This window comes from Girardinichthys multiradiatus, chromosome 19, assembly GCF_021462225.1.
Source record: "Girardinichthys multiradiatus isolate DD_20200921_A chromosome 19, DD_fGirMul_XY1, whole genome shotgun sequence".
Classification (NCBI taxonomy): Eukaryota; Metazoa; Chordata; class Actinopteri; order Cyprinodontiformes; family Goodeidae; genus Girardinichthys; species Girardinichthys multiradiatus.
In genome coordinates, this window is record NC_061811.1 from 424,400 (window position 1) to 439,263 (window position 14,864).

A 14,864-nucleotide genomic window follows, 5' to 3' on the forward strand; every position below is an offset into this window, starting at 1 on the left:
GGTTCATTTGACTAGAGAGCAGGAAGTGTGGTTTAGGATGTGGTCTGATGGCGTGCCTCATGTTTCTTTGGCTCTGCACCCAGGTCATGAAGCACGTGAACTTGGAGGTGTGTTAAAACGCTCCCTGAATCTACAGGATTGGCAGCCTTTGGCAACCCCTAACCTTTTTTATTCGCCCTCAGGGAACACTTATCGCATATTCAACCACTCCACAGATGTGGGCACAATGGAGCATGTTCAGTTAGACAGACACCATGGCAGGGAAAAAACAGACCATCCACTGGCATCTGCTGTTGTGGAAAAAATGCCTTCCACTCTCTGGGCAGAGGGGCCCACGGATGTAGGTCTGATTAAATGTTCCCCCATTACTTTTCAGTTGACCACCGACCAACCATAATGGAAGCCCCAATACCCTCACAAGCCAGCAGCAGAACTAGGCATTCAAGATACAGTGGAAGGCCTCTGGAACTCAGTTGTTTTAGAGTCTGCACATTCCTCTTCATGGAACACACCTATTCTGCCGGTGGAGAAAAAAGGGACAGGTAAATGGCGCATGGCACATGATTTACGGGCCATAAATGCAGCTTTGGCCACACCTACCGTTCCCGTGCCCAATCCCTATGTGGCTCTGACAAATCTGAACCCTGACCATTGCTGGTTTACCTGCATTGATCTGGCCAACGCCTTTTTCTGCCTTCTGTTAGCTGAGGAATGCAGGGACATTTTTGTATTTACCTATAAATCTCATAGGTATAGATACACTCGTTTGCCGCAAGGATTCGCGCTTTCTCCAGGGATTTTCAATCAGGTTCTAAAAGACTCTCTCCAAGATTGCCTATTACCACCAAACACCACTCTGATTCAGTACGTGGATGACATCCTTCTTGCAACGCCCACTGTGGCTGAATGCCTTGAGGCAACAGCAATTGTCCTGTCACATTTGGCTAAAAAAGGCTACAAGGTTAGCAAAGCCAAACTCCAAATCTGCAGACGCCAGGTTGACTTTTTGGGCAGAGTTGTTTCCCAGCCTGGCACGGGGATGTCCCCAGCTCACCAATCTGCAGTTTTGTCCCACCCAAAACCACTCCTGGTTAAGGACATGTTGTCTTTCCTAGGACTCACAGGGTATAGCAGATCTTTTGTGCCCGGCTACACCGACCTCACTGCACCCCTTAGAGATCTTGTCAAAAAACAGGGCATGAGAAATCTCACTGCCCCGCTTGACTGGACTAGAGAGGCTGAAGAAGCCTCTCGCAAGCTACACATTTGGCACATCCAGATTACACGTTGCCTTTTCACTTGGATGTTTCTGTCACAGCACACACAGCCAATGGTGTGCTGTTCCAGAAAAAAAGGTGGGTTTAGAACAGTCCTCATGTATATAAGTAATGTTGGACAACATGGAACAAAGACATCATGAGTGCACGCGACATGCAGCAGGGATGGCTAAAATAATCCAAAAAACAGCTCATGTAGTGATGGGACATCCTCTTAACATATTAACATCGCATGGCATGGTGGCCTTTGTGAACTCTCAGGCTTTCACACTCTCACCACTGAGACAACAGAGGCTGAGTAAGGTGCTGGAGGCCCCAAACATCACATACACACATGAAGGAATAAACATGGCAGACAGAAGGACATCAGGAGAACCACATGTCTGTGCAGAAAAAGTGGAGTTTAATGAAAAAATCAGACCAGATCTACAAAGTACATCCCTAACAGACGGCCGAAACCTGTACACAGACGGGTGCTGCTTCAGACATGACACAGAAGGACTTAAGGCAGCATACGCGGTTGTGGAAGACACAGGGACAGATTTTGTCACAGTACAGGCAGAAGAACAGACAGATGCACAATCAGCGCAGAGAGCAGAAGTTTTGGCTGTAATAGCTGCTCTAGAATTAGGAGAAGGACAGAAAGTAAACATTTACACAGACTCAGCATATGCCACAAGTGCAGTGCACGTTGAACTAAAGCAATGGTTGAAAACAGGGTTCAGGACAGCAGGACAGAAACCCATTAAGCATGAACAGGAAATGAAAAGGCTGGCTGAAGCTTTGTTGCTCCCTCAAGAAGTAGCCGTCATTAAATGCAGAGGACATGACAGCAGTAACACCAGAGTAGCACAAGGTAATCAGGCCGCTGACCGGGCATCTAAACAGTGTGCAGGATATCAGCCCAGGCACATAAAGGAAAAGAGGTTATCATTGATTATACAGACATGACTGAGAGAGTGAATGGGTTCAGATATCTGTTGGTGTGTGTGGATGCATTTACTGGCCTACAAAAAAGGAAGACAGCAAATCTGTGAAGTGTTTGATAAATCATTATATCCCTAGACACGGTTTTCCAGCTAAAATAAGGTCTGACAACAGAACACATTTCAAAAATGAGGAACTCAAGGAAGTGGAAACATTCCTGGGACTGAAACACTCATTTAGTTCTGTGTATCATCCACAGTCACAGGGGAAGGTTGAAAGAATGAATCGAACCCTTAAGACCAAATTGGCTAAGATCTGTGCACAGTCCAAAATGAATTGGGTTATGGCTTTGCCATTAGTTCTGATGTCTGTACGGAGTTCTATAAATCAGAAACATGGTTTAACTCCACATGAGCTGCAAACAGGGAGGCCATTCCCAGGTCCACAAACAAGGTTACCGTTTCTCACTGAGTGTGAACAATCTATGTCTCGTCGTGATTATTACAGATCTCTCCACAGTCTTGTTACAGCTTTCTCCAAACAGATCCCAGCAGAACCAGAGACCAGGGTTGGAATTACTACTTCAGAAGCAGAGTGGGTCCTCCTGAAAGTCATCAAAAGAAAATGGTCAGAGCCAAGGTGGACTGGTCCATTCCAGGTCACAGAGAGGACAACCCATGCAGTCAGGCTGAAGGTCAAAGGCGCTACTTGGTATCACTGGAGCCAGTGTGCAGGAGCAGAACCACCTCAATGATCCCTTTTTCAGGTCCAGGAGGATCTGAGCGAAAACACAGGAGAAGACAATCTCACTTCTCTCACCCAAGAAGGGGCAGAATAATCCCCAGGTGAGAGAAATTAGCTCTGTTCTGAAAACCACTCCGGGAAGGTGTCCAAAAGGTCTAGGGTAACTCCATCCAAGGACGTATGCCTTAAGCATTATGGGGGATTAGAATTAAATTACACGTTAGGAGCAACTACCACTTTTCGGTTTGACCTGTGTGATGTTATAAAGTGTGGGAAGAATCCGATTGCCTGGTTGGGGTATAATGTGTATTTGTGTGCCAATGTTGACGTGTCCACCCAATGCACTGCATGCAGGACCATGAGTTTATATGGGGGAAACGAGCTTTGCGGAAATTGGGGTCACGCAGTGGAGTATATGGGTATGTGGACACCCACCCTGACATATATCAATTTACGGAATAGAGAAAAAGCCAAACAAATAAGCCTGGTAAGGGCGGTGACGCATAGCACACTTGGGGGTTTCAATACACTATTTTTGTCCATAAAATCGTTACAAGAAGGTTTGCATCGCACCTCTCACAAGTGGGACGAGGTGATGTATTTCACTCTAGGGGTAGAGGTAACAGGGACCGACCCCCAGGTACTAATCAAAGTAAATTTAAATAAACCAACTCCCCAGGTGCAGGCCACCAGCACTCCTACAGTTCCAGAACCAGAAGATCAACTAGAAGGGGTGATGAAAGTAGATTACTCCACCCTGCAGCCTCTAGAAATAATCCAGATGGCCACAGGTTATGCAGATGATTATCTTTGGCTGCAATGGATGACACAAACCGCAAAGGAACAAAGTAGGTCTGACTGCATTGCATGTGCATCTGCAAGGCCACACTTAACCACGGACCCAGCCCCTTTATATCCGGAAGATGCTTGGGGGTACAGTTGCATGTTACAACTAACTATAGAAGCCACCCCAGGCAACTGTACCACACTAGCTAGCATCTTTCCTCCCATTCCAAACAATACTAAGGACCATTCACTCCTCAGAGGCTGAATGGGACATATTCTTGTTTCAATTCCACCTCAAACACCCCAAAGGTGAATGTAGGACAAATTCCCTCGGACTGGTGTAATACCACCACATCTGGGAAAGTGATTGGACTCTGGGCACGATCAGGATTATATTATTACTGCGGAGGATATAGACTTCTCACTAATATACCAGATAACACCATAGGAGTATGTGCAATGGTTAGATTGCAGGCCCCGTTGACTTTAATTGGTCCTAATATTACCTCTGTGACATATCAACAGGATAATGCACTGGCACTCACTCACAGGAGGAGAAGACATATTATGAGAAGAAGCACTTCAACCTCTTTTGAGTATAAACTTGCAGATCAAATATCAGCTGGATTTGAAAACATCCCTATTATAGCTGCCTTGTTCCCAGTAACTCCCAATAAAAACGTAGACCGTATTAATTATATTCATTATAATGTTTTGCGGCTGGCAAATCTAACTCGAGACGCTGTAGAAGGTTTATCTGAACAATTGGCCCCAACTTCCCTCATGGCAGTTCAAAATGAACTTAACTTCATTTCCAGATTCTTCAAGATAATCCTTGGTTCTCAAACATAAACATTGCATGGTAATGTTGCATCACTCTTTTGGTCATAATTATCAATCATCTTTAATCAACTTGTTTATATTGTACATAGTCCATTAATCTTCATTATTCTTTAATTCTGCTTGGTAGTTTAGTTGGATTGTTTTAGCAAAGTAAAGAGTTTATTGATTGAAATATGTTTGACTTTGAGTTGACTTATTTTTGTTAATAAATTCTTGTATTTTAAGAAATTGTGTGAATTTATTCCATATATGTGCAGAGTTTATGCTGTTCAATAATGTCAGAGCTCGTCTCACACTTTTCTATTTTGTCCTAAAACCATCGTCTTACTGGGCTGGTATTCACAGGACAACCCTTAACAGACCGAAATATTATTTGATAAAATATTAAAATATTAAATAATATTCTCAGATTCATAATCACAACAGTGTGAACCTGCTTTCATCTGTGAAGAGCACAGGGCACCAGTGGAGAATTTGCCAATCCTGGTGTTCTCTGCCAAGCATCCTGCACGGTGTTGGGCTGTGAGCACAACCTCCATTTGTGGACGTCGGGCCCTCATACCATCCTCATGGAGTCGGTTTCTAACCGTTTGTGCAGACACATGCACATTTGTGGCCTGCTGGAGGTCATTTTGCAGGGCTCTGGCAGTGCTCCTCCTGTTCCTCCTTGCACAAAGGTGGATGTAGTGGTCCTGCTGCCCTCCTACGGCCTCCTCCACGTCTCCTTGTAGCACCTCCAGGCTCTGGACACTACGCTGACAGACACAGCAAACCTTCTTGCCACAGCTGGCATTGATGTGCCATCCTGGATGAGCTGCACTACCTGAGCCACTTGTGTGGGTTGTAGAGTCCGTCTCATGCTACCACGAGTGTGAAAGCACCACCAACATTCAAAGTGACCAAAACATCAGCCAGAAAGCATCGGTACTGAGAAGTGGTCTGTGGTCCCCACCTGCAGAACCACTCCTTTATTGAGTGTCTTGATAATCACCAAAGATTTTCTCCTGTTGTCTTTTTCATTTGAACAACAAGATGTGAAATTAATTGTCAATCAGTGTTGCTTCCTAAGTGGACAGTTTGATTTCACAGAAGTTTGATTTACTTGGAGTTAAATTGTGTAGTTTAAGTGTTCTCTTTATTTTTTGAGCAGTGTACATTCTCCCAATAGGTCAAATTATCAGGCAGCATAGAATATATTTTCACTGTTACGCTGATGATACTCAGCTTTACTTATCCATAAATCCTGATGAGCCCAACCAGTTAGATAGAATACAAGCATGTCTTGAAGATATAAAAACTTGGAGGACTTTAAATTTTCTGCTTCTAAATTCAGACAAGACAGAAGTTGTCGTCTTTGGACCGGAGTCTTTGAAAAAGAAACTGCTTAGTCAATCACTTAACCTGGATGGCATTAAATTGACCTCCGATAACGAAGTTAAAAACCAAGGCTGGTTTACCAGTTTCTGTCCCTACCAGTTATATTCCCCGACCTATAGTTCATAGACGGGGACAACTTTTTCCTGCTCTCGGTGGAGGAGGACACTTTTTCTCTGTCTCCCGCACCCCTCCCTTATCTGCCCTGCTTCAGCTCTGTGTCTTGTGTTTTTTTGGAGCCTCTTTTTTGCATATCTTCCAAATTCTTCCAAAATATGGATTTGGTCAGCTGGACTCTCAATGCAATTGATCAAATTTTCTCGATGAGAAGACAGGGTGAAGGACAGCCCACTTGCCCGGACGGGACATTTTTCTCCGGATACACAATGGACTCCTGGCAGAAGTGGAGGATTGTGTGTTTGTCGATAATGTCAGTCGAGGATGTGGAAGATGTGTATATAATTGGATGTTTGATATCAGGATTTCTGCTTTTTGGAGTCAGCGGTTACCTGGCATATCGAGAAATTTGGAGAATGTCAGCAGCTGTTCTGGCCATTGTAAGGCTGCTTGGCATGTATGATGGGATCTTCAGAGCGATCAACACTCAGACTGAGATGTTATGTGAGCTGAATCACAGACTGGATGTGATCCTTAGGATCGCAGGCAGGTTGCGGTTCCTGGACTCGGGTGAAATGGGATAAATCTTGGAGAAAGTTGTTCGCTCGGATCTGGCAGAAAGACCAGGAATTTGGCTGTTTGGATTCACCTTTGAGAAGAGAGATCATATTTCTCCTATTTTAGCTTCCCTTCATTGGCTCTCTGTTAAATCCAGAATATAATTTAAAATTCTCCTCCTCACATATAAAGCCCTTAATGATCTAGCTCCATCATACTTCAGAGATCTGATTGGTCCATATGTTCCTAACAGAGCACTTTGTTCTCAGACTGCAGGTTTACTGGTGGTTCCTAGAGTCTCTAGAAGTAGAATGGGAGGCAGATCCTTTAGTTATCAGGCTCCTCTCCTGTGGAACCAGCTCCCAGTTTTAGTCCGTGAGGCAGACACCCTGTCTACTTTTAAGGCTAGGCTTAAAACTTTCCTTTTTGATAAAGCTTATAGTTAGAGTGGCTTAGTTTATCAGGGAGGGAGTCTTCCTCCCTCCCTGTTGGTTGGAGTAAGGGGGAGTCAGGTTTAGCCTAAACCAGCTCAGTTATGGTTGAGGTGCAAACACACCCTCCATTTCTGCTACCTGTATGACCCCTTCTCTTTTCCAATGGTTATAATCAGTCTGACAGAGAGAGGTATCCCAATCATTGTGGTTTTTAGTATAACAATGGCCATCAGTGGGACCCTCTGTGGGGTTCCTTGAGACGACATTGTTGTAAATAAGTGCCGTTTAACTAAATAATCTGAACTGAAACTATCTCTGTAGTTATGCTGCTATAGGCTTAGGCTGCTGGAGGACATAATGACCACTTTCACCCTCTTTGCAACATTCTCATACTACTCTCCAATTTTGCATTATTTGCTGTTATTTCATCTTTTAACTTTATGTTCTCTATTTTCTCTTCCTAGAAGCTACACCTGGCCTGGCTTTGTGTCTACCTGTGACACCTTTCTGGAGAGGGGCATCGTCCGAGCTTCTGCTGGCAACAACTTAATGCTCACCTTCTACAGATGATCCACATGACCCTGTCTTTTAGTGTTTAACCCTTTCTCTCTCCTAGACATGGCTACTGACTGACCTTTTACTGTAACTAACTCTATGTTCTCTCTTTCAGACTCTAACCTTGAAAACTGGATCAGAGTTTATCTGTTCTTTCTTTCTAGATGAAACCACTAAAGGAGCTACATCCATTAACATTTACTTTTCCTTCCCATAGAAAGTACTCCTGGATCAGTGCTTCTTTGTTCTCTTTGTGTCTCTGCTCTGTTCTCTCAAACCTCCAGCCGGTCGTGGCAGATGGCCGCTCACACTGAGCCTGGTTCTGGTTCTGCTGGAGGTTTCTTCCTGTTAAAAGGGAGTTTTTCCTCTCCACTGTCGCTACATGCATGCTCAGTATGAGGGATTGCTGCAAAGTCAACACCAGTGACTGTCCACTGTCTCTACATGCTCATCCAGGAGGAGTGAATGCTGCAAGTCACTGACTGGATGTAATCTGCTGGGTTTCCTTAGATAGAAAAACTTTTTATCCAATTTGAATAAATAACTGAATCTGACTGAACTGTTCAATGATTACGATTAATTGGAATGTATGAACCTGACTGTTGTGAAGAACCTTGAGACGACATGTGTTGTGAATTGGCGCTATATAAATAAACTGAATTGAATTGAATTGAGAAGAACCAGTGAGACTCTCAAGGCTGACGGAAAATTAAGAGTCAGCCTAACCCAAATAATTATTGTTTTTCTGAATCTGGCTCCCCTGCACGGCCTTGATGGCTGGTTATCTTCAACTTCTCCTGGAAGTTATGTAACCATGACGCTCTGCTCCCTCTGCCTCCTCCCTTCCCTGAGGACATCTGTGGACCTGCTCAGAACTTTGTGGCCGGTTGATGTACATTCCAACGAACCATCAAGGACAATGGCCTCTGTGACAGTGCTTCATGGACTTACTTGCACACACACACTTGCACACACACACATGCTCAAGATAAATATATGCACCCCTCACACCACCTTCACTGTTCCCGGCATGATGTTGTTTTGTCAACTTGTTGCTTCTTTGTTCTGAGGTTTTTTACAATCTCAAACTGTATCCTGCTAAGGATAAAGTGTGAAATATGATTTTTTCCCTCTACTTACCTAATGTGGCCTCTTTTCTCATCTAGCAAGGGCAGCGCCTGTGAGTGGGCAGCAAAGCCTCGGTGACCCTTCCCCCTCGTCTTGTGTCATGATGTCTGTTTGGATGGGTTGTACTGGAATCCCCCTCGGGGATCAATAAAGTATCTTTTAATTGAATTGAATTGAACTGGATCTCTTTGGGCCAATGTCAAACCAAATTAATAAAGCACAAGGAGGAATTGTACTACCAACCCTGAGGAAACATTATCACTCTGCTCTAATGAGACATGGTTCCTGGTAATCTGCTAAATGGAAACATCGAACTAAAGCTGGATGTGGAAAACATGCCGAAGATAGTTTTAATCAGAAGTACACAGAAAATATGGAATAAGACTGTTGAAAATATAAAATGGAGAGTAAAGGTCAACTTATGTGACAACCTCACAACTTCAAAGCTGAACAACTAGATGATGCATTTATAGTATAGAGAGAAACAGGACTGACTGCAGCAAGCACAAAGAGAAAAACTTTTCTAATCCTTTGAAGAACTTGAGACTTCTGTTCAGAGTTCTGCAGCTAGGACACCTTTATCTCCAGAGAAGCTAATGAAGTTTTAAACCTGATTACCGCTGCCTATAAGGGCAGCTCTGGGAAAGTTGAGCCTGCACAAATGGAGAGACTCTAATAAACTAGACGTTAAACAGCAGAGGAGAATAGAGCTTCATGTTGAACTAAGGATGATGGAGGACACAGAGGTCCACACCCAGCTGGAGAAAATAGAGACAATTCAACTTCATCTGTCCTCACATGAACTCTAAACAGCAGAGCTGGGGGCCGTGGTGAACACCGGTCATGCCCACATCTTTTGGTACTTCAGGTCCTGGTGATTCTGTTCCAAGAAGGTAACCAGTATCTGTTCAGGATTCCCAGCGCTGCAGGTCAGAAGCCCTCACAGGGAAGGGGCTGAGTAACAGAGACCCGTGGAAGAAAATAGATGAAATCTCCACAATAGAGAAATGCTTTCCTGAGTAAGGAACCATTCAGTGACCCGACAAAAAACATTGGCCTTACTAAAATCTTAAAAGAACCAGCTCAATGTTCTGTCTTGTTATACCATCCTCTAAAATGTGTAAATAAAGAGTTGTAAAAATAAAACAGTAAGCCTTTCAAAATAAAATGTCTGTTTGCTGTGAGCTCGTCAAACCAAAGGTCAGATTCCTTGTTTGTGCACAAAACCTTGGCCAATAAAGCTGGTTCTGAAATATGGCAGCTTGTGAGCTAACACTACTAACACTAAATCAAATATCAAATCCCAACTCTTTCCTACTAGAACACTCCCAGGCCTGACCTCTAACCTCTGAGACAAATGACACATGGTTCTGTAGGTCTGTGTCCTTCAACAAGGAGAATTACTGTCAAAGACCTGAAGGTCTCTCAAGAAGTGTTTATGTTGCTCTCTCTCTAAATAATCATCTTTATCTGGAGGAACAAACCAAGAAATGTCAAGATTTCAATAAAAAAACAATGGTGACCTGGAAGTTCCTGGTAAGCAAAACCCTGATCCAGCTTCATGTCAGTTTAGACAAGCTACAGAAACACAAAACGAAATGGTCAAAGAAAACGAATTTTTCATTATTTAAAATACATTTTCAGTACATTATTGAAAAATACAAAATGATAGATTAACCTTTGCTTTGAGGTGTTGTTTCCCCTGTGAACTCTGAACCCTCACAACAACCGGATGATGACTGTCACTGATCTGCACTTTGTACCGGGATTCAGCACTCTGTCTGGTTCTGTTATTGTTAGATAACAATATACGCCAAACGCATTTAAAACCAGAACGCTGCGAAACTGTTCCTGAATGCATCATTATGTCTAACGGCACAAATTAGAAGTTATCTAGACGAAAACCAGCGCTCCGATTGGCTTACCTGGAGTCTGATCAACCTATCACATGTAGTTCACCTGTTAAAATGTTAAAAGTCGATCCTGGTGGATCACAACGCTACTACCGGTTGGCTCATGCTGCTGCTCTCTGATTGGCTAGCTGAGCTTGGAGTTGCTGCGTTTGAGGTGATGCAAAGACTCGGAAGTTCTACGTTCAGAACAAAAACAGCCAGATGTTCTTGATTTAATTAACTATTTCATATCAGATCAGCAAAAGCATCTGGCTATGCGGTAGATTAAAACTTTGTTTGGAAGATTTAAAGTGAATTCTGTATAAATTGTTCTGGGCACAAGGACACAGTCATTCCAGGCAGCGTGTCCAGGAACAAGTAAGGAAAAGTTCTTGGCGTGAGGAAAGACTAATGAACCTGTTATTGTAGAAACGAGCAAGTAGGCCGGTTAGAAACAGTCCAGCTGGAAATCATTATTATTACATCTTGAGGCTTGCTTCGACATTAGAGTCCAGGGTGGCGAGAGCATTTATATAAGTCACAAGATGAGAGCAGATTGGTTGGAGTTTTCACATACACACTAATGTTATGACTTTATACACCTTCATTTGTGTCAGGGGTTTGGGATTCTTTGGATTTTATTGATGATGTTTTCAGAGTTGTGTTCTGAAAATAAAGGTCCCCCGCCTCGGCTTTGAGAGGGAACCGGTTGCCTTTTCATCATTTTATTTAAGAATGTTTTTTTCCACAGCCTTCCCCAACAGCTACTGTCACTATCTCCACTTCTTCAACTGATGTACAAATTTCGTAGTAGCCTGAAGGTAGCACGAAAACCACTTCTTTTCTGTACGAGCAGTCTGAATATAGCTGACTGTCACAGCGGCGCCCCCTGCTGTTACATGACCCAAACACTCCATCCACTTTGGTGCTACGTCGTTTCTTATGGCAAGCCAACGGTGCCACAAAACGCCGTTTTATAAGTCAGGAAAATCCCATTAAATGCGGCGTTAACGCCGTTTTTTTCGTCGTGTCCGAGCTACCGCACCCTGCTGGCGGTCAGACGTCTCGGAGTCCCTCCGGTCCTTGGTCCCCAGAAGCGATCACACTCAATATAACCCTGACTCTTAAAGGAATGACTCTCAGGCAGCTTCTAACTTTCAGCACATTTCATCTAAATTAGGCAGATGAATAATTACAGAGATCAGCGTTGAGGCTCCTGTCTGTAATCATCTCAATATTAATTTTAATGTCTTTAAAGTCAAAAGCAGAGAAAAATACACAATAACTGTCTGAAACAAGTGAAGACCGACATCTAATGTTGACATCCGAGTTTTAGCTGTAATACTTTTCTATTCCACCAGAAGGCATTTTTCTGTGAACAACTTTAAAAAGATAGTTTTTGTTTTGTCTTTATTGGTGTTGTGGAAGACCTCCTGTCTTGTTCCGGTACTAAAGAAAACTCACCCATCAGTCCTCAATGACTATAGACCTGTTGCCCTGACATCTCACATCATGAAGGTCCTAGAGAGACTCCTGTTTGCCCACAATGAGTAAGCAAACAGTAAACCATCAGGACCTCCTTCAGTTTGCTTATCGCTGTGGAGTTGGAGTTGAAGATGCCATCATACACCTGCTTCAACAAACCCACTGTCATCTGGACAAAGCCAGCAGCACTGTGAGGATCATGTTCTTTGATTTCTCCAGTGGATTTAATACAATCCAACCTGATTTGCTTTGTCAGAAACTCAAGAAGACTCAGGTGGAGGCCTCAACAATCTCCTGGATCAAAGACTACCTGACAAACAGACCACAGTTTGTGAGACTGAAGGGTTATGAGTCTAACCAGGTAGTCAGCAGCACAGGAGCACCACAGGGGACGGTACTCTCACCATTCCTTTTCACTCTGTACACCTCAGACTTCCAGTACAAGACAGACTCCTGTCATCTGTAGAAATACTTGGATGATTCTGTAGTTGTTGGTGGATCAGAGATGGACAAGAAGCTGAGTACAGGAAGGTGGTGGACCACTTTGTGGCATGGTGTGGAAACAATCATCTCATTTTGAACGTGACTAAAACAAAGGAGACGATTGTAGATTTTAAGAGAAACAGCAATAAGTCAAAAACTATTTCTATCATGGGAGAAGAAGTGGAGATGGTGGAGGAGTATAAATACCTCGGTGTTCACCTGGACAACAGACTAGAGTGGAGATGCAACTGTGAAGCCATCTACAAGAAGGGAAAGAGCAGACTGTACTTCTTGAGGAAGCTTAGGTCCTTTGGTGTTTGCAGCAAGATGCTGCATATCTTCTATAAGTCTGTTGTGGAGAGTGTGATCTCTTCTACCATCATCTGCTGGGGAAGCAGCATCAGAACCAGGGACTTAAAAAAGCTCAACAAGCTGATAAAGAAGGCTGGTTCTGTTCTGGGGACTCCTCTGGAACCTCTGGAGATCATTGTGGAAAGAAGGATTCTTCATAAAATTAAGAACATTATGGAGAACCCTGAGCATCCTCTTCATGAGACTGTCCTACAACAACAGAGTGTCTTCAGTCAGAGGCTTCTTCAGATCTGCTGTAAGACGGAGCGCTACAGGAGATCCTTCCTGCCCACAGCCATCAGCATCTACAACGTTCTTTGAAGAAACCTTCATAATATGAGCTATAACAACATTTAATTTACCTTTGAGATTAATAAAGTATTTTTGAATTGAATTTGAATTGAATCATTTCCTAGTGTTTATTACTACGATTTATTCGTGTATTTTCAGAATCTACCAATACACTGCACAAAGAAAAAAATAACAATCAAATTAGACAAGCATGTATGGATTAAAAATTTTTTATGTCAAATATAAAGTGCACTAAATGTTTACGTGTAGTTGTTTTTATGATGAAACTCCTCTGAACCAGAGACTGAAAATTCTTTCAATTGCTGAATGTGATTCAAGGTAACATGTTTATAAGATGCTTTTGTGATTTTACAGATTTGATTTAAAATGGAGTATAACATATGGATGGATTGAAAGTAATGCATTCTATTACATAAAGAAATTATACAGTAACAAGAGGATATGAAAATCAATTTATACATGGCACATATACAACAACAAAAAATTCAGCATTCTGCACAAAAATGATCAGATACATTACAACCAGTGGTGGAGTCAAGGCAAGTTCTTCCAAGACTAAGACCTGACTTTCCAAGGCCACATTTTAAAAACTAGAATATCGAGACCCCTATCTTTCACCATAAAGACCATTCTACACAGCTTCTTTGTACTAATAAGTGCTTTTTATGTGAAAGACTTCAGTTCATATAAATATCGGATTCAACTAGATCTGATGTGATAAGGTTACTCAGTGATGCTTGGATCACAATGCAGGAGACTTAAAACCAGTGTTGCAAGTGGTAACGTCTTTTAATCCACGCAGACCCAATTGTTTTTCTTCAGTAGAACCCTAACCCTTTCATGCAATCTGTCAGAAAAAAACATTAGATCTCAGTTGATCTGTTATGAATTAGTGGGGTCTGCAGTTCTCTTATTGGATTGCTGGAGTTTAAATTCATTGGATAAAAAGAGTGGGGGCAGGACCCATCTTAATTTGACAATAGACAGTGTAACAAATGTCACAAAAAAAAAAGCGTTTTGTCAGAACATTGAACACAGTTGAGCGTAAAAAAGCAGCATTCAATGGCCAGAAAAGTGCTTTTTTTTTCGACGTTCAGCGGTTGCTCTTAAAACTCTACATTAAACAGCGCTTTAATGGCATTTACGACGACTTTACAAAGTCCTGACTTATAAAATGTCGGTTTTTTTTGTGTTTTTTTTTTTTCTAAACGTGGCGTACGCACAAAACGGGACCTGAAACTGGCGTACGTCACTTTCCACGCAAAGGTTTTGTTCTATAAACACCAACCTGTGGTTGGGTTTCAAGATAGTGACCAATTGAATTCAGTTCAGTTTATTTATATAGCGCCAATTCACAACACATGTCGTCTCAAGGTTCTTCACAACAGTCAGGTTCATACATTCCAATTAATCGTAACCATTGAACAGTTCAGTCAGATTCAGTTATTTATTCAAATTGGATAAAAAGTTTTTCTGTCTAAGGAAACCCAGCAGATTGCTGTCGCTACATGCATGCTCAGTATGAGTGATTGCTGCAAAGTCAACCCCAGTGACTGTCCACTGTCTCTACATGCTCCTCCAGGAGGAGTGAATGCTGC

At 42.6% G+C, this 14,864-nt stretch overlaps 1 protein-coding gene across 6 annotated transcripts in view; it reads right to left on the reverse strand.

Annotated features, from left to right (window-relative positions):
* The window catches only part of ldah (lipid droplet associated hydrolase), a 35,516-nt gene extending 24,727 nt beyond the window's left edge, over positions 1 to 10,789 (reverse strand). The window contains exons 1-4 of one of the 6 annotated variants that reach the window (XM_047345578.1): positions 10,669 to 10,766; positions 10,422 to 10,530; positions 10,267 to 10,321; positions 9,542 to 9,697 (exon numbers count right to left, since the gene is read on the reverse strand). In XM_047345578.1, coding sequence (XP_047201534.1) covers positions 9,542 to 9,588 — 47 coding nt within the window. In that variant the 5' untranslated portion in view covers positions 9,589 to 9,697; positions 10,267 to 10,321; positions 10,422 to 10,530; positions 10,669 to 10,766. Of the gene's footprint in view, positions 1 to 8,755; positions 9,508 to 9,541; positions 9,698 to 10,266; positions 10,322 to 10,421; positions 10,639 to 10,668 lie in introns of those variants that run through there. The other 5 variants (XM_047345579.1, XM_047345582.1, XM_047345583.1 and 2 more) reach the window with 5 other exon arrangements.
* Positions 10,790 to 14,864: the final 4,075 nt, after the last annotated feature.